At 32.7% G+C, this 18,730-nt stretch overlaps 1 protein-coding gene and 1 long non-coding RNA gene across 4 annotated transcripts; one reads left to right on the top strand and one right to left on the bottom strand.

The window, feature by feature from the left end:
• The first annotated feature begins 3,649 nt into the window (after positions 1-3,649).
• LOC18101489 (uncharacterized) lies at positions 3,650-4,616 on the top strand. Its single transcript, XR_002983299.2, has 2 exons — positions 3,650-4,307; positions 4,392-4,616. It is a non-coding gene; the product is annotated as an uncharacterized LOC18101489 (long non-coding RNA).
• Positions 4,617-7,713: 3,097 nt separating this feature from the next.
• LOC7485944 (ceramide synthase 1 LOH3) lies at positions 7,714-11,654 on the bottom strand. 3 transcript variants are annotated; one of them, XM_002311388.4, is made up of 7 exons: positions 11,319-11,653; positions 9,846-10,075; positions 9,563-9,718; positions 9,146-9,331; positions 8,520-8,704; positions 8,151-8,218; positions 7,714-7,983 (listed from the first exon to the last, which is right to left on the bottom strand). In XM_002311388.4, exons 1-6 carry the CDS (start codon positions 11,454-11,456, stop codon positions 8,187-8,189), a joined length of 927 nt encoding a protein of 308 aa, XP_002311424.1. In that variant the 5' UTR covers positions 11,457-11,653; the 3' UTR covers positions 7,714-7,983; positions 8,151-8,186. The 3 variants fall into 3 exon arrangements, 1 of the variants encoding a protein (XP_002311424.1); XR_002983535.2 differs by having other exon boundaries at positions 8,151-8,704; positions 11,402-11,654; XR_002983534.2 differs by having other exon boundaries at positions 8,151-8,704.
• Between the last annotated feature and the right edge of the window lie 7,076 nt (positions 11,655-18,730).

The following is an 18,730-nucleotide window of genomic DNA, read 5'->3' as shown; positions in this document are numbered from 1 at the left end:
GAGGCTGAAAAAAAAGAAAAAAGAAAAAAGAAACACAACTTTTTCTTTGTTTATATCAACAAATAAACAATGAAGCTTACCTCAAATAAGACGTATTAGAAGTGTTAATACCTTCTCTTTACGCACTCAGTTCTCTTTTCTAGATTTTGAAACCAATTAAGGTTCTTAGTGACTAAACTACTAGGTAGCGACTCTCCATTTTTTTTTCTTTTTCTGCTGATAAAGGACAAGAATTCTTTGTGTTTTCCACCTATATAATTCCCAACCATCCTGATCTAGAAAGATGATCGTCACGACGCCGCACACCAGCAACATCATGTGTTATCCAATTACATCAACCTGTGACCAGACAGGAGGCTAATTATGATTTATAAAAATTCCCTTCAGTATTTGTGTAGTAGTTCCAGTCCAAATATGGTGATGAAGACTTTTGTCTGGAATAACAAGAGAGCACGAAAATCAAATATATGCCGAAGAGATTATCCAAAGAAGTTCTGCCTTATTTAAAAGAATGAGTTAGGAATTTGTTTTCAGTTTCCTGTACCAAGATGTTATAATAGACTTTGAAATTCTCTGTTACAAGGCCAATTTATCATGGAAGGCCAGGTAATCAAGCTGGTTTTTTCATTTTGGTATTGCTACAATAATTATACTAACAGAACTGCATAACAAATCTTCTGGGAGGGAAAGGGAAAGCTTATACTGAACGATTTCACTAGCTTTATAATAGTATATAAATTCCTGACTTCATCCTTTCATCCTCCACTTCATCTACTGCCGTCCCTCTTATCTCTACCAGGCAAGTAGAGGTCTGTTCTGCAGAGAGTTTTGTGATGTAAATTTACTCTTATTTTGAAATCCTACATCTTTTCAATGTGAACTACAGTCAAGTATTTGGCATCAGTTCCATGAGATTGCGTAGATCAGTGGCCGAAACAGAAACAGATATCTGCAAATTCTGCAGAATGCTATTTTGTAGATAAAAGCTCTTGTTTTATCATAACTAGGAAGTATGCATTGAATACATGTGGTCCTTGTCATTATAGAAAATCCTTTCAAATTAATCGCAATTAGTCTAATTGTAACTACAAGGGTGACATGATCTGACTATTAATCAAGATAATTAAACATCGGATTTATCTGTAGCTCATTGAATGCACTTGCATTCAAGCTTATTCCCTGAAAAATAACTGCCTCTATATTAGAATAAGCATCCAATAATGTCGTTAAAATATGCCCAAGCATCCGATGCAGTATCCCTCAAAAGGCCTCCATTTCAAGTTATTCTATTCCTTCAAACAGCCACACCTATCTATCCATTCATCTGATGTGATTACTTCTTCGGATTCCATGTTATAATTAAGCAACCTGGCTATAAATAGGACTATCTGAAGGACGTATTACTCAGGCCAGCAAGTGTTTGTGCAACCTCTTAATTCGACAGGGTACCGAAGAAGAATGGCATCACTCAAAGCAATGAAACCTGTTGGCACTAAGCCAATCGAGCCTGTCAAGAAAGAGCCTGCAGCTAAACCCAGCAGCAGTGCACCCAAAACTCCGGCATCAAAACCAGCCCCTAAAAAGGTTGAGCAGAAGCCCCGGGAGCCTAAAAAGAAGGTACGCAAAACTTTCCTTATATCATGTAGGTGTTTGATAATAAGGTTGAAGATATGGTTGAGTTTAAAAAAAAAACACCAAATTAATGCATTTTGCATCTTCACTGCACTGATCGTTATACCAAACGGGTTCATAATTATCCACTTGTAACCTTAATGCATTATAAGGTTGTCATAAACATATTATACAAAATGGTCTCAACATATTCATCATGAAATTGCTAATCGCGTGCGTTGTCTAATTGAAGTTTTTTATCGGTTATTACAGGCATCCGGATCCAGCTGTAAACCAACAGCTAAATGAGGATAAGAAAAACAAGTAGGAAGGCATGTGAAGAACCCCATGAAATAGTTATATGTATATTCATGGTGATATCTCCATTATTTCTCTCTCCCATCCATGTGCCTCTTTCAGGCTTTTCGCCTAATAAATAAAATACATATTAATTAGAGGACTTGTTTGCCGTTGCTGGATTTTTCTTTCCATTAATTTGCTCATATTATTGTGAAAGATTTTGAGAAATCAAGAAATAAATCCGTTGAAGGGCATAATATTTGTTCGAATATCACGTCTTAGACAGCATTATGCCTGCAGACAATTAGTAATACTAGAACTCGACTATTCCATCAATGACATTTGTGATTAAACTAAATCGTGTGCATGGAATTGAAAGAGCTAGTGAGGTACCTGTTGAACAGCATTTTGTTAGTGTAAACATGCGATTGCATGAGAAGAAAACACACATAGGTACTCCACAAAGACAAGCTGTTTTGTTGGAAAGAAAAAACTTGGTGCTCCACTTCAGATTTATCAGCAAGTATCCTAGAAGGCTTGCAGCTGTAATTGAAAGTATAAGGAAGTACCTTGCAAGTAATTAAACCCTCTGGGAATCCAACAAATCCAGGTTATTCTTTCATATGATGCTAGAATCAAGAAACTTTTAATATACAGAAAATTTATTAATTAATTTAAAAGTTCATGTTCAAATTTGTACTAAGTTGCATCCACATACAATGTTGAAATTATCTTTCAAGTTAAATTGGATTTATTAATGCCCTAGCTAGATTCAAGACACTTTTTTCCTTTTAAAATTTATGTTCAATTCTCTTGTAAGTTGTATCTATATACAAATAAATGTATTAATGACCGTAAATAAACGTCACTGGAGGGTATACAATCCTACATGAAACTCAAATAAACTATCATCGTGTTCTTGTCCTCCATTTTCAGTACACAGAGAGATAAGGCAACTGATTAAAAAAAAAATAAACTAATAAAAAGTTAACATATTATAATTTGAGATTATTTATTTACAAGTATCAATAATCCAGGATAGTTCATAATTTTAATTTTACTATACTTGAGGACGGTGCGTAATTAAACAATTGTACATATAAATTGATTGTACGTATTTATTTTAATATTTATTTAGACAATATTATTTACAATATAAATATATTGTTTAAACAACCAATATTTAAAAGTTCCCTTTCCAGAGCTTATTTTATATTTTATAAATTTCTATAAGTTATTTTTATTTATTCTTGAAAGTTAATAATTAAAATGGCTAACGATCGTTGTAATAAAACAATATCAATACCAGACACGTCAGCATATCGATATTGTCGAGTCTCATACATGATAATCAGCAATTTAAATATTTTGACTAATATTGAAATATCATATTAACAAATTCGATGACGACGAGTACATTCATTTTGCCACTATTCTAATAAAGCTATCAAAGAAGACATGGCGAGGAATTTCTGAATTGATATTGATGGGATGGCAGCATCCATGACATGCAATCGTGCCGAATTAGAACTTGTTCATGCTTTTCAGTTTTTTCTTCATAAAGAGTACCTTCGAATATATAGAAGATTAAATTTAGCACCCATCACAAATATTAAAGATATACTTGCTCCCTTTATGATTTCAGGTTCGAGTCCTGTGATTGCTCATATGATGGCCACTGGAGACTTACATGGTCGTTAACTTCAGGGCCCGTGGAATTAGTCGAGGTGCGCGCAAGCTGGCCCGGACACCCACGTTAAACTAAAATATATATATATATATATATATATATGTGCAACTGGACACCCAGAATATCATAGTAGAGTCTAAAGATTTATTTGTTTGTGTTTTAAAAATATTTTTTTTAAAATTAATATTTTTTTGATATTTCTGGATTTTTTATATGCTATGTTAAAAATAATTTTTTTAAAATAAAAAATATATTATTTTAATATATTTTTAAATAAAAAAAACTTTAAAAAATAAACAGAGGATCAAATGCTCTGCGTATATATCCTTCGAGTGCTATCCAAATCAATTATTCCAATTCTTTCCGATTTCCACCATCCCCTTGTCATCTTTTATTGTTAACTTTGCCTTTGTGATTCTCATTCCTCTTCAACATGCATGCGTACTCCGCCGTATATATAAGAGAAAATGGCAGGTCGTAGAGGCCAGCTTACCGAGACATAAACATTCTATCTCCCCATCAGTCAGTGAAGCATTACAGATTAATGGCATCATTGAAGGCTGAGAAATCTATTGGCACTGATCAGCTCTCCGGGCAGGCCAAGAAAGAGCCTGCCAAGCTTAATGACAGCACCTCCAAAACAACGGCATCAAAGCCGGCCTCCAAGAAGGCTGCACAAAAGCCTCAAGAAGCCAAGAAGAAGCTGGTAATAGACTAAGAGTACAGGAATCCTCTCTCTTTGTATTCGTTGTAGTTAATTACTTAATGACACAAGTTGAGTTCTGTGCAGGGAAAACGAAACAAATCAGGAAAGCACTAAGCTAATTGTCAAATGCATCAGCTGTGGGGTGAATAAGTTAATATATAGTTAGTCCCATGCTATCTAATTTCAGTACGTTTTAGCTTTTAATTCAATATTGTGTAACAAAAACCCTATCTTACTGATCAAGGGCCATTGATGCATCTGAATGTAAGGCACTTGCGTTAGAGAAATAAAACTTTGTATTTGAAACTAGGCCTACTCATCCATGGACGACCTTGCGTTGCATATCCACTTATGATTGTTTCTACGCAGCATGACCTCGTTAATCGTTTCCATCCTTTTATTCCTCTTCAATTCCTCTGAGGTCACGCCTCTCCTCTTGATTTAAAAAAATGATTGAAATAAAATCATTGATTAAAACCTTCAGAAGGGATGGCAATATAATTGAGGATGAACGAGTACCCAACAGTTGTAATAACAAAGGGCCATGTTCATAGGCATTCCTAAAGATTTTTGGTGCAGGGTTATGGACAGACGAAGAGTGAAACAAAACCAAGGAACACTCTTTCTGCAGTCTCTGGCTCTAAAGTTGATGCCATTGATTTCACCATCTTCGAGGTCTTCTTTGGGGATATATAGCTGCTGCATAAAAAATGTAAGAGAAAAACATGGTTAAAAAAAAGAGGTACAAGATAATGTGTAGAAAGAACGATGGGCGTTGAAAGACAGTGGACTGGACGAGAATGACAATTTAGGGATACAGAGCTCCAGAAGCTCTTTAATACCGTACCATCCAATTTTCACACAAATACTTACAAGAAGAAGAAGAAGAAGAACCAGAATTCCAAGATTTGCTGTAAATTCCCCCCGTCAATAGGTTTTCATGTTTCAGTGTCTTATTGAAATTATAATTATAAATCATATAAATAAAAATTAATAAAAAACTAAAGGAAGAGAAGATTTTGCTGTAAATCTCCTCATAAAATACTATTAGCTAGAATAATGTTGATTTTTTCTTTTTTTTATATAATTTATGTTTTTTTTTAAAATTTTAATTTTATCTCTCAATATTAAATTTATTGAGAATTGACTTTCATAAATTTTCTTATAATTTATTTTTTTATGAGGTTATCTTAAATTTATGACTCGGCTCGCAGGTTTGACGGGTTAATAAATCGGTTGGCTCGATTTTTTTCTTTTTTTTTAATTGATTTTTTTTAAAATTTCATCCTTCAATATTGAGATAATTATTAATTAGGCTTCGTGATTTGTTTCGTTTTGCTTTTTATGAGGATATCCACATCTCATGACTCATGTTACGAGTTGACTCAAGTTAATTTTTTATATTTTTTTTTAATAGATTTTTTAATTTCAATTTCATCCTTCAACATTAAATTTATTGGGAATTGAGTTTCATAATTTTTTTCAACTTACTTTTTATGAAGTTATCTTAATGTCATTACTCAAATCGTGATCTTGACGAGCCAACTCGAGTTTTTTTCCCTTATTATCTAAATGACTCTGTTTTTTTTCTCAATTTCATTATTTCATATTGGTTTAATTATGAATTAGACTTTATAATTTGTTTCGGTTTGCATTCTATAAGATTATCCCGTCTCAAAAAGAAGATATTGCTGGAATTAATTACAAAGATGACCCAAAATTCATGACATGAGAGCTTATGAATGAGCCTAGAAGCACATCACATACTTGTAGGACTATTCAGGTTTATGACCTCCCCTCTTCTTGTTGTCTTTTCTTTCTTTATTTGCTATCCTTGGATCCAACAATCTGGAAGGACTTTTCCCATATATTTTTATAGCCGTTACTTGGACAATCCCAGCGTAACTCCCACGCCTCTCCAGAGTAGAGCGGGGTTTCGACGCTGATCCAAAATTAGGCTAGATGGGCCTATATTTTACAACTAATAAGAGCGCGTATACTGCACGAGAGGCCCGTACTTGTATACCCCCCCTCAATCAGTTTCTGAAAGGCCCAATTGGAAATAAGGCCCAGCTCGTAATAAAAGGTTGTTGATATTCCAGCCTCTCTTCCACTCCAGGAGCATTTTGGTGTGTATACAGTATACACTATACAGTATATGTTTTTTTTTTTTTTATATACACGCACCATGCAGTCCGCTCGTTTCTCTCAACCGGAAAAACCCTCAACATAGCCTTTATGTTTGTACCAGTTAAATAAACTAGTAGAAAAATATTTGATGAATTTTTACCCTTTATTAAGAAAAATCAATCCATGCCATCCATTTAGACTATACTAGTTTATTTGTCTATGTTTTCGTTGCGCGTCAAAGATAAGTTTTTTAAAACATAAAAAAAACATGGTTAGATCGTCTAAAACTTTTTGATATTATCATTAAACTCGGTACAATAATTTAAACTTGAAAAATCTCTATCAAATTCTTTCAGTGATATTTAATCAACATGTTAACCCCACAATTCAGGTTATAAACTCCACTAAGATGAAGTAATTTTATAACATTATAGATAATACTAAGATTAATTTATCATCAACCCCATGTCAATGAAATAGTGTATTCTTGCGTGGTGTGATTGGGTAGGGTGAGGTCTTAGGTTTGAGCTTTATTTCTTTATCAAAATTTTAAAAATTAATTTCGATTTACCCATATGAGATTTGAGATGAGTCGGATTTCTCTATTAAAAATTTCGATTTTATTCCATGTCTTTTTAAAGTTTCTGTCACAAATTTTAACCCTACCAAATGATTAAGGTCCTTGCATGAGGAAAAAAAGAGCTTTTAATTGAAGTATTTTACAAAGACTGCAGCATCATGATCCAAATGAGTGATCCGGGATCCGAGAACAGTTAAGCAACAAATTGGACCCCATGTAAGAAGAGACTGCAGTCTACAGCAACAATTAACATGCCTCGTCAACTTTTTTTTCTTTTACTATTATATATAGTCTTGTTCTGGCCCGACAGCGTATACAGAATACGGGTCATTGACAAATGACACCTGTAAATACTCTTACAAGCTTGTTGAATTGCAGCCAATCCAGTTCAATGGCATTGCCTTGCTCAAACTGTTCGTTTGGGACTCCAAATTTATTCTCCCATGTCTTTTCACTGACCACATAAAACAAGAAGGTTACGCTGAAGATCAGATTTTTTGTGTGCAAAAGAGCAGGGTCCGAATGTCGCCCATCAAGGCATACGTCGCAACGGCTGATTTCTATATGAATTCAGGAGGGGGGGGGGGGGGGGGGGGGGGGGGTTTAGGGAACTCGGATTCTGGTTAATGCCGCATAACAACGACTCCATCAGAATCTAAACTTACATGGACAGAATACAAAGATCAACAATAAACCTTGAAAAATGGCAGCAGGCTCGAGTCTTGCAGCCATGGCACCACCGGTATGAAATTGCAGCAAGTTCTCTTACAATAAATCATTGGCGAGAAAAATCAAATCAGAGGTGGCAAATGAATAATCGAAACTATTTTCCTACCCTATATTTCCCTTCTGCTTTGACATCTAATCTCAAATCTATACAGACCCTTGATTGGGAGAAATTTTTTATTTATCACGTTCCATCTCTGGAAAAGAACTCCAGCATATGAAACCACGGTTGTGCTTCATCTGCGGAAAAACAAAAGCCAGAAATTGATATTCCCTCTCACTTTTGGTTAGAAAAAAACTAGACAAGGCACAGTTGAATTTTATGTGCCTTTGGATTTGGAACCCATGGGAATGAATTATACCAATACATTACACTTTCCCAAGAGAAGGCAAGAGAGAGAGCTTACCAGACTATTTCTAAGTATCACTGGTTTACTGTTTGATCAATCTTCATGTTCATCTTCGCCCTCAGAATCTGCATGATGGTGGGAGAAGCAATTCAAGACAAACCACCAAAATAAAGAGGCCAAGTAGAAAAGTAAAATAAAAAATTTCCTTAAAATAGGTCATCCTAAAATGATTTGCAAAGTCCTACACATCATTGATTAGTGACATGGGCTCTGAATTTTCTTGGCCAAATTCTCATGCTGGATAATATATTCCTCGCCAAAAAATTACATTAAATGTGTTTCCTCATTCCCATTTTTATGGTGCAACTATAGACATACACACATTATAATACAAAACCATGCAATCGACATGTTTTTCTTCCATACCAGATCGAACATCATCACTAAGATGACCCCTTGCTTGGATTTGCTTAGCAAGCATCTGATATATCAAGACCCACCAATATACATGAAGAAAAAGTAAGCAGTAAAGGAGAGTATTGAACACATAATAATAGATTGGACCATCCACCGGGTGTTTTTCCTTGTCCAAGATCAGGAGAACTTCATAGCTGTATCAAAGGAAGAAAATACATGAATTCTTCTGTTAAGTATTAAAAAGTTTACATATACCAATAAATTAACAAACAACAAACAAAGACCGTTGATAAAGAAGAAGATGGTGGAAAATAATTCTTCAAAACACTAGCCATACATGTAGATATACTATTAACATGAATTTATATGTTGGTCTTTATTCTCTGGAGATGAACGCAAAATCATTGTTCTTTCATGATAAGCAAAGTTGTCCATAAAGTAGACTAATCTATGGAATGACTCGTGGTTTACAGGCCTGAATTATGAAGCCAATGACCAGTAATATGAAATACTTCCAGAAGCAGCACATTCATTGCACAATTGTTCAGCATTATGACCCCACAAAAAGATAAGCGTGAAAGTAGGACTAAGAAAATTCAGCAGTTGATATAACTAAGGAATCAATCTATACCAACCTTGTACTCCAAAGCACCCAGAATGGATAGTAAATGAGCCGCAGCAAGATCCAAGACAAAACAAAAAGAATAAATGCAAAGCTAGCAACCCCTTCTGCGCCGCTGTATTTGGACATCTTTCCCACCTCCAAAAATACATCACTAGCATCATGAATAGCTAAAACAACTGAGCCAACACGGCCAAACCTGCAAGGAACAGAAAAATTGGAACAGAAATGAGAAAACTTTATGAACCTTTGACGGTGTCATTGCGACCACTGGGTTCCATGCAGCTTCTGCACAAGTATCATACTTGTATATGGGCAACACAGTTATGACTTTCACAATTTTTTCTAGAAAAATGACTCGCAGAAGTTCCTCGGTGAATTGTAATTAACAAAATCTTACCGAACTACAATTAAACCTGGACCACAATACCTTAATATGTAGGACAGCACAATAAGAATGACAGTGGCGACATGATGACTCATAGACACACCAAAATCCGAGCGCCTTGTCTCCCAAAAAATCAGAGCAAATATGGAGTAAGTATAAAATCCAGCAGCATACATATATACTGCTTTCAATTTTAACCTGAAATTCATATAAAAATCATCATTTTAGTTCATTAAGCTGCCATCTTTATCCCACTCAAAGTACAAATCTATAAACAAAAGTTTGGGCCAACAAATAACTGACTAAGATAGTTCACAAATCTTACTTCATTTTTTGGTCTGGCCAGGCCTGGCTTCCTGGCCCTACCCAAAAATATTTTGTATTAACTAACCAAGGCTCATCATAAGTAACACACAAAACAAGAATTTCAGATGAAAGAAAATATATGCATTTCCAAGCTGACTCCTTGAATTTTCTTATCTTCTTCCTTCTCTCATCTGATTGAACATCCAGCGTCTGATGCTCCTTTCCAAAAATCAAGTCTTGTGCTACTTTCTGCAACATGCACATTCACTTCAGCCTAAGCTAACAAAATACTTAGGTGAACAAGGAGAAACAAAGAGCTGGGAACACAGCACAATATTGGTAATGCAAGTAAGAGAAAAGGGCAATTTCCAAATGGAAAAGTAGCTCAGGTTTGCGTTTCTAAGTTGTATTAGTAAATGAGGTAGAACCTGGCAACACTACCAGATATTGCTATTTTCATGAGTAATTTGTCATACAATGCCACTGTGGTATTAAAGGAAGAGGTGGACATTAGGGAGAAATGTTTACAACTCAGAAGAACCCCCAACACCTGAAAAGATTTCTAAAGTTCTCTGGAATCCAGGTGTTTGGAAGCATGATTTATAAGAAATGAACAAGCGATAGAACTGGGAGTAAGCTCCATCAACAATAACTTATGCCAGGATAATTATGCAACTGGATCATCTTGGCATCCAGTGACATGTTCTTTCCAGCAGCAGCTATATAAACCACTCTATAAAAGACTTTTCCGATCCTATCATGCTACTCAAGAAACAGTGACAAGAGTCATGAATTTCCCGAGAACACTGAATGTCATGCAAGGTATAAGAGTTTGGAATGGACAGAAGTAGCCACTTACACTAAACCAAGCTTCAAAGTTCGATAAACTCCAGGATGCAAGCTAAGCTTTGTTCAAGCTTGGCCCGAAGTGGACAGCCATTAAAGAAAACAAGATGAATTTTCAAGTTTCAATGAAAAATGCATATTGTCAAATAAAACTTCAAAGGCTTTACATAAAGGCTTGTCAATGTATAGAGACCTATGTCTCATATAGCGTTTTTTACTGGTTCAAAACCCAGGATTACAAATTGAAACAAAAAAAGAAAAGATAAATTCGAGGAGTGGGAAACATGGAGTTCTATAAAACATTCGATCAGCTAACTGTTTCTCAGAAGTCGTGCAATTATATAAATCGCCAAAATTTAAAACGTTGTAGTTATCGTTATCATTTTCACTCAAATTCTCTCTTTGATCAATAAATGATTGCAAAATTCAATTATTCACAAAAAACAAAACACCTCACCAAACTATATACAACCCACTAAAGAAGAACTTAAATCCAATATGATTCAATCAAGTAACTAAAAAAAAAGTGGGGGGGGGGGGGGACACAAGCTAACAATCAAACAAACCGAACCAGTGAAGACCAAGACTTGAACTAAACCAACTAAAAGGAAACAAAAACAATGGAAGAATGTTTCAAACAAAGTACCTGGAAGACAAATCTGTCAAGAAAGAATCGAACAAAGGGGAAAAAGAGAGCAAAAAGAGGAAGGACAATGCAATCTTCATAACCTGGATAAGATTCATGTTCCCATTCTATTGATTTCACGTATTCCATGAAACCCATCTCAGATTTTTTTTTCCTTTTCTTCCCTTCGATTGATCCAAGATAGGATTTTTCTTAGCTTTTAGTAAATCACATGCACAAAAACGCCAGTAAGGCAAAGGACTTTTTTTTTTCTATCCTTGTTTATTTCTCGGTGTCCTCCTCCTATTCGGTTTCTTTCTAGAATAGAGGCAACCTCATATAAGTCCCCCAAAACAATCAATTTAGGTTATATAATTATATCCTACAAGTTGGCGATTTGGGGTTTCATTTTGGTCCTTATATTTTACTGTACTCTCTAAAATGGACATGGTTTTGATTTCGTTGGACGAAATTACCCTCGAGAGTGTTGGATTTGTCGGCTTTAATTCGAGGAAAGTGACCGTTTGGTTGGATAGAAGTTCGACATGGTTTAGTCGGGAAACAGCAGGGTGCATGTGATCCCGGAGGTGACTGTCCATATTTATTTTCGATTAGATATGATTTTTTGACATTCAATCCTACATGAAAATATCATATTATTTTTAATAAAACATATTATAATATTCTTTGCATACTTGTACTTCTCTTTGTCTCTCATTAAAGTAAATCTCTCCTATAATTACTTCAGCATAATGTAAGATTTATTGACAATGATTGGCCTAAAACTTTTCATTAGAGGGTTTATGGTTAAATGAAGCAGGAAAAAAAAGTGCAGGGTGAAACGTCAGTTCATTCAAGGTGGCAAGAGACATTAATAAAACCTAGCCAATTATATCCCCAACATTCCAATCTTTAAATTAAATTTCGTGTGTCTGTAAGTAAATGCAGCATCTTTTTAAGCCGAGGACCACAGGATATACCAGAAGGCATCGTAGGCACAAGTTTTGAACAGTGTACTTCGCCTTTGCCGAGCATGTAAAATCCGGTAGTTGCTACTTTTGTATAGTAGTTGTTACTTGTTAGTACACTAAAATGTCATAACCTATGCAATATGCACATAAATTGCTGATATGCTCATCTCTTGAAATCGATCTACGACGATATATAGTCTGCCTCACTTGATTAGTAGCTAGGGGTGATCATTTTCGGTTCGGTTCGGTTTTTATTAAAAAAAGTAACCAAACCGAATTTTTTTTTTGAAAAAAAAAACCGAAACCGAGTCAAACCGACCGGTTTCGGTTCGGTTTTTTAAGGTAAAACCGGTTCAAACCGGTTTGGCTCGGTTTTTCCAGTTTTGGCTCGGTTTTCTCGGTTTTTCCGGTTTTGGCTCGGTTTGGCTCGGTTTTTTCCGGTTTTTTGTTGGTTTCGGTTCGGTTCGGTTTTTTCGGTTTTTTGGTTATAAAACCGAAACCGAACCGACCAGCCGGTTTTTTCAAAAATTTAATCGGTTTAATCGGTTTTTTTTTTGTTCGGTTTTTTCGGTTATTTTTTTTCCGGTTTTCTCGGTTTAATCGGTTTTCCGGTTTTTTTGCTCACCCCTATTAGTAGCCTTTTTTTCAACGTAAAGAAATTCATACAATCCTAGGTTTTTTTTTTAATAAAATAAAAGAGACTTGGATTATTAGCTCAGAATAAATTTAATTAATTTAATAACATGATTTAAAAAAATAATGATAATAAATAAATTAAACAAAAAAATAATAATAATGATTAAGTGTACTAAATGAAAGTTTGCTAATATTATAGATGAATATTCTCTTGGTATTCCTAAAAAATCTTTATGATCTTATCTGATAATAAAACAAAAATTAAATAAAAATGTGATAAACTCTTAAAAAGCAAAATAAAAAAATATATGAAACTCGATTCCCAACAAATCAAATATTAAGAGATAAAATTAAAAAAAATAACATAAAAAACCTAACTCGTGTCTGAGTTATCTTATCAAAATGAAACAACACAAAATAAAATTAGAAAAAAATAAAATTAACTAAGCGATGAAACATTTCATCGATAACCTCATATCCCATAAGTATGAAAAATAATTCACCAGAACCAATCGCAAACCAAAGATATGTTAAGAGGACTAGATAAGAAGAAAAATAAATTGAGGAACTAAAGTATAAAAAATCAAAGGAACCAAAAAAGAAGAGAGAAACTCTGAGCCCGGTTTTTGTTAGTCACCTGACCTTGACGTTGACTCTCTCTTTCTCGAATTGCTTTGGTGGGTATTAATATTATTAACTAGTTAGTTGATAATTAGAGAATGATGGGGAAAGTTTATTTTAATTTGAATATATTTACTCAGATATTGATGTTTTGCTTAAGGATTTATTATTAGTATATAGAAGAAACCCACTCGAGCATGCTGTTATCATTAAAATTTAAACAATTAAATACGAACTTTTGTCTATTTATCTATTTATTTTGTTCAAATTAATTATTGAAGAGTGAGATAGCTTAAAAAACTCAAAAGAAAAAAAAAAAACCTAACACGCTATTATATTAAATGAAGAGAAAACACCGGAGGGTTAAAAATTAACTTCAATGAAAATGAAGGTTAAGACGAAGGTCAGAAAGGCCTCTTTTTTTATATTAAAAATTTAAATTTATAAATTAAAAAAAAACTAAAACTGCTCAGTGTTTTACTATGCAAGTCCACAGTGAAACGCTGAGCAGTCCTCTCCTCTTTTTTTTTCTCATTTTTTTCTGTTTTTATTTTTTTCCCATTTTTTTTGTCTTCTTTTTTTTCTTTTTCTTTTTTATTTTTTCCCATTTTTTTCTGTTTTTATTTTTTATTTTTTTTTGGTTTTCTATTGCTTTTATGGGTTTTTTTTTGCTTTTTTCTTTGTATTTTTCTTTTAATGAATTTTTTTGTTTAATTTAGTTTGTTAATGTTAATTTTTTTATTTAGTTATCAACTTTTCATAACACGGATCCCGGGTTTGATGGGTTAACCTGATTTGACGAGTTAACCCGAATTTTTTTTCTTTTCTTTTTAATTAATTGTAACATATACTAAAACGGATCAATGTTTTACTGTGGACTGCACAGTGCAATCCACAGTAAAACACTGATCCGTTTTTGGTTTTTTTTTTTAAGTTGTCTTATTTTTTTAGCTGTTTTTTATGCCTTTCGGGATTTTTTTTGCTTCTTTCTTTATTTTTTTTTCTTCTAACAAAAGTTTTTTGTTTAATTTGGTTTATTAATGTTTAATTTTTTTATTTAGTTATCAGACTTTCATGACACGTTTTCCGGATTTAACGGGTTAACCTGATTTGACAAGTTAACCCAGAAATATATTTTTTTTGCTTTTTTTCTTTTTAATTAATTTTTTCATTTAGTTTAGTTTGTTAATATTAAATTTCTTTCTATTTAGTTATCAGACTTTCATGACACATATCTTGAGTTTCACGGGTTAACCTGGTTTCACGGGTGAACCCAGTTAATTATGGGTTGACCCGTCAATTTTTTTTAGTATATAGAAGAAACCCACTCGAGCATGCTGTTATCATTAAAATTTAAACAATTAAATACGAACTTTTGTCTATTTATCTATTTATTTTGTTCAAATTAATTATTGAAGAGTGAGATAGCTTAAAAAACTCAAAAGAAAAAAAAAAAAACCTAACACGCTATTATATTAAATGAAGAGAAAACACCGGAGGGTTAAAAATTAACTTCAATGAAAATGAAGGTTAAGACAAGGTCAGAAAGACCTTTTTTTATATTAAAAATTTAAATTTATAAATTAAAAAAAAAACTAAAACTGCTCAGTATTTCACTATGCAAGTCCACAGTGAAACGTTGAGCAGTCCTCTCTTTTTTTTTTTCTTTTTTTTTCTGTTTTTATTTTTTTCCATTTTTTTTGTCTTCTTCTTTTTCTTTTTTTTCTGTTTTTATTTTTTTCCCATTTTTTTCTGTTTTTCTGTTTTTATTTTTTATTTTTTTCTGTTTTTATTTTTTTTTTGGTTTTCTATAGCTTTTATGGGTTTTTTTTTTTGCTTTTTTCTTTGTATTTTTCTTTTAATGAATTTTTTTGTTTAATTTAGTTTGTTAATGTTAATTTTTTTATTTAGTTATCAACTTTTCATAACACGGATCCCGGGTTTAACGGGTTAACCTGATTTGACGAGTTAACCCGATTTTTTTTTCTTTTCTTTTTAATTAATTGTAACATATACTAAAACGGATCAGTGTTTTACTGTGGACTGATCCGTTTTTGGTTTTTTTTTTAAGTTGTCTTATTTTTTTAGCTGTTTTTTATACCTTTCGGGATTTTTTTTTGCTTCTTTCTTTATTTTTTTTCTTCTAACAAAAGTTTTTTGTTTAATTTGGTTTATTAATGTTTAATTTTTTTTATTTAGTTATCAGACTTTCATGACACGTTTTCCGGATTTAACGGGTTAACCTGATTTGACAAGTTAACCCAGAAATATATTTTTTTTGCTTTTTTTTATTTTTAATTAATTTTTTTCATTTAGTTTAGTTTGTTAATATTAAATTTCTTTCTATTTAGTTATCAAACTTTCATGACACATATCTCGAGTTTCACGGGTTAACCTGGTTTCACGGGTGAACCCAGTTAATTCTGAGTTGACCCGTCAATTTTTTTTTTGTTTTTTATTTTCATAATTTTTTTTTGATTAATTTAGTTTGTTAATTTTAAATTTTTTTTATTTAGTTATCAGATTTTCATGACACAGATCCTAGGTTTAACGGGTTAATATGGTTTGACGAGTTAACCCGGATTTTTTTTTAATTTTTTTTGATTAATTTTTTTTGTTTAGTTTAGTTTGTTAATGTTCACTTTTTTTTATTTAGTTACCAGACATTCACGACACGGATCCCGGGTTTAACGGGTTAACCTGGTTTGACGAGTTAACCTGAATTTTTTTTTTTTGCTTTTTTTTTTCTTTTTAATTATTTTTTTTCGTTTAGTTTAGTTTGTTAATGTTAAATTTCTTTCTATTTAGTTTTTTTTCTTCTTAGAGGTTTTTTTTTCTTTTTAATTAATTTAGTTTATTAATATTAAATTTTTTTTCTAATTAGTTCTCGGCTGATGCCTTAAGTTTTTTTTGTTGTTGTTTTTATGCATTTGATTGTGGACTGCACAGTGCAGTCCACAGTGAAAAGGCTCATCCTTTTGTTTTTTTTAATTAATTTTTTTTGTTTAATTTAAATTGTTAATATTAATTTTTTTTCTATTTAGTTATCAAACTTTCATGACACGGATTCCGGGTTTGACAGGTTAACCTGATTTGACGAGTTAGCCCAGTTAATTCTGGGTTAACCCATTAGTTTGTTTTTTTTTTCCTTCTTAATTATCAAACTTTCACGATGCGAATTCAAGGTATGACGGGTTAACCTGGTTTGAAGGGTTAACCCAGTTAATTCATATTTTTTTTTTATTTTTCTTCATTAGTTTTTATTTTCCTGTTGGTTTTTTTTCTTTGTTTTTTTTTTAACTAATCTATTTAATTATCACACATTTATTACACGACCTTGCAGCTAGACCCACATCCAATGCTATTGGGTCTAGTATTACAGTCAAACCCACTTACATTTAGACCATGCAAGTTTAATGTTATTATTAATATTATAAATATTACTATTGGATTAGGCGTTGCAACTAAACCTAAAACTCTTGGGTATAACTTTGCAAAAAAACCTAATACTTTTAAATCTTAAATTTTTATGAAATGCAAAAAATAATTGACCCGCGACATCGCGCGGGGCATGTAACTAGTCTTTTCCTTAAAGGTATCGTGTCCAAATACATGTAGAAAATCTGTGAAAAAAAACACGGGAAAGTCACGTTTTTCATTATCAAAATCCAAATGAAACCTAAAAATCATTTATTTGGTTGATTCATAACCAAAAAAAAAAGGGGAAAAAAAAAAGGTGACTAAGCATGTAGAGAGAGAGAGAGAAAAGAACAGAAACAAAGAATCAAGCAAGAAGACAACCCCAATTCAAGAAGAATATGTTTGGGAGTGTGATTATGATTATTTTTTAAAGTATTTTTTACTCAGAAATATATTAAAATAATATATTTTTTTATTTTTAAAAAATTATTTTTGATATTAGTGCATTAAAATGATCTAAAAACATCAAAATATATTAATTTGAAACAAAAAAAAATAAAAATAAAAATAATTTTTTTCAAAAGCATTTTTAAAACGCAAAAACAAACAGGATATTATATCTCCAAGAAATTCAAATTATGAACTGCAATTAGGCACAAACCCCCGCTTTCTGATTAATCCTTTCAGAAGAATCCTTGACCCCAATCGGCTGTTCTTAACAAATCTCTTGACTCCATTCATTCCCAGTTCATAAACTTGCATCAATAGGTGAATTGCCCGCCTAGGCGGGTGATGCACTTTGAGGATTTTACATGGAGCCAAACCAGAATTAATTAGGGATTCTGGGGTTTCCAAGCATTGAAATAAAGAAAAACTAATCAAGCACAAAACAGCATACCAGTGAACTTATAACTCTGTCAAATTATCTCATGCTGGAGTCTTACATATGTTAAACTCTAATAAAAGAAAAACGAAAAAAAACTGTTATGGCGGCGAGAATAACAAATCAAGCTGACAGGACATGAAAAACATAACACGGATGCTGCCTTGCCTGAGCAGGTCTCTCCACAGTTGGATTAAAAGAAAACCGGCGTGGGAGTTTCGCAGTAACTATACACATAGTTTCAGTGTGTATTGCTAAAGTAAAATTAATTTTTTATTTTCTAAAAAAACATTGATGTCTTGAAACAGAGGGTTGTTCGTCTTTTCTATTGGCTAATTAATCATTAAAAAATTATTTAGAGATGTATATATCTTTTCTGTTTTTTATACAGTAAAAATATTTTCTTACTTTCATAATCAACAAAATTTATAACTATTCACCAAAGGCGTTCTTGACTTTCAAAAGTTTTTTAACAGTAAAAATACTTCTTTGTCATCGAAATCAAAAATTCATTGAGCTACTAGGCAAGGGTGTTTATGGTTTTTTCATGATTCATGCACAGTGAAAGCACGTTTTTAACATTAGAAAAGATTAAAAAAAAAAAAAAAGCTTTGTCTTTGGGAGTATTTTAGTATTTTTCACACTAGTATTTTGTGTAACTAGCGGGTTCATAAGGGGTGTTTTGGTATTTTTACGTTTCTTTTCAACTGTTTATTTAGAGATCTGTTGGCGCATCTTCCAAACGAGCTAGTGAGTTTGGAGCGTTCGCGTCATTCAGGTGGCATGTGTAACGTCACTCGGTGACCTAATTTGATCATCTGCCATCTCATTGGATGCACAACCGTCTCCTCTTCTACGTGAGTGGCACGTGTAGCCGTGTGGTGATCGGATTATCGTCGGTG

This window comes from Populus trichocarpa, chromosome 8, assembly GCF_000002775.5.
Source record: "Populus trichocarpa isolate Nisqually-1 chromosome 8, P.trichocarpa_v4.1, whole genome shotgun sequence".
In the NCBI taxonomy this organism is placed as follows: domain Eukaryota; kingdom Viridiplantae; phylum Streptophyta; class Magnoliopsida; order Malpighiales; family Salicaceae; genus Populus; species Populus trichocarpa.
This window is presented reverse-complemented; position numbering and strand designations above follow the sequence as displayed.

Coding starts and splice junctions, on each gene's coding strand:
- LOC7485944 (XM_002311388.4), bottom strand. CDS start 11,456: ATGGGTTTCATGGAATACGTGAAATCAATAGAATGGGAACATGAATCT. Junction 10,076..11,318: donor TTGACAGATTTGTCTTCCAG/GTACTTTGTTTG, acceptor TGCATGTTGCAG/AAAGTAGCACAAGACTTGAT. Junction 9,332..9,562: donor GTGCTGTCCTACATATTAAG/GTATTGTGGTCC, acceptor TGTTCCTTGCAG/GTTTGGCCGTGTTGGCTCAG.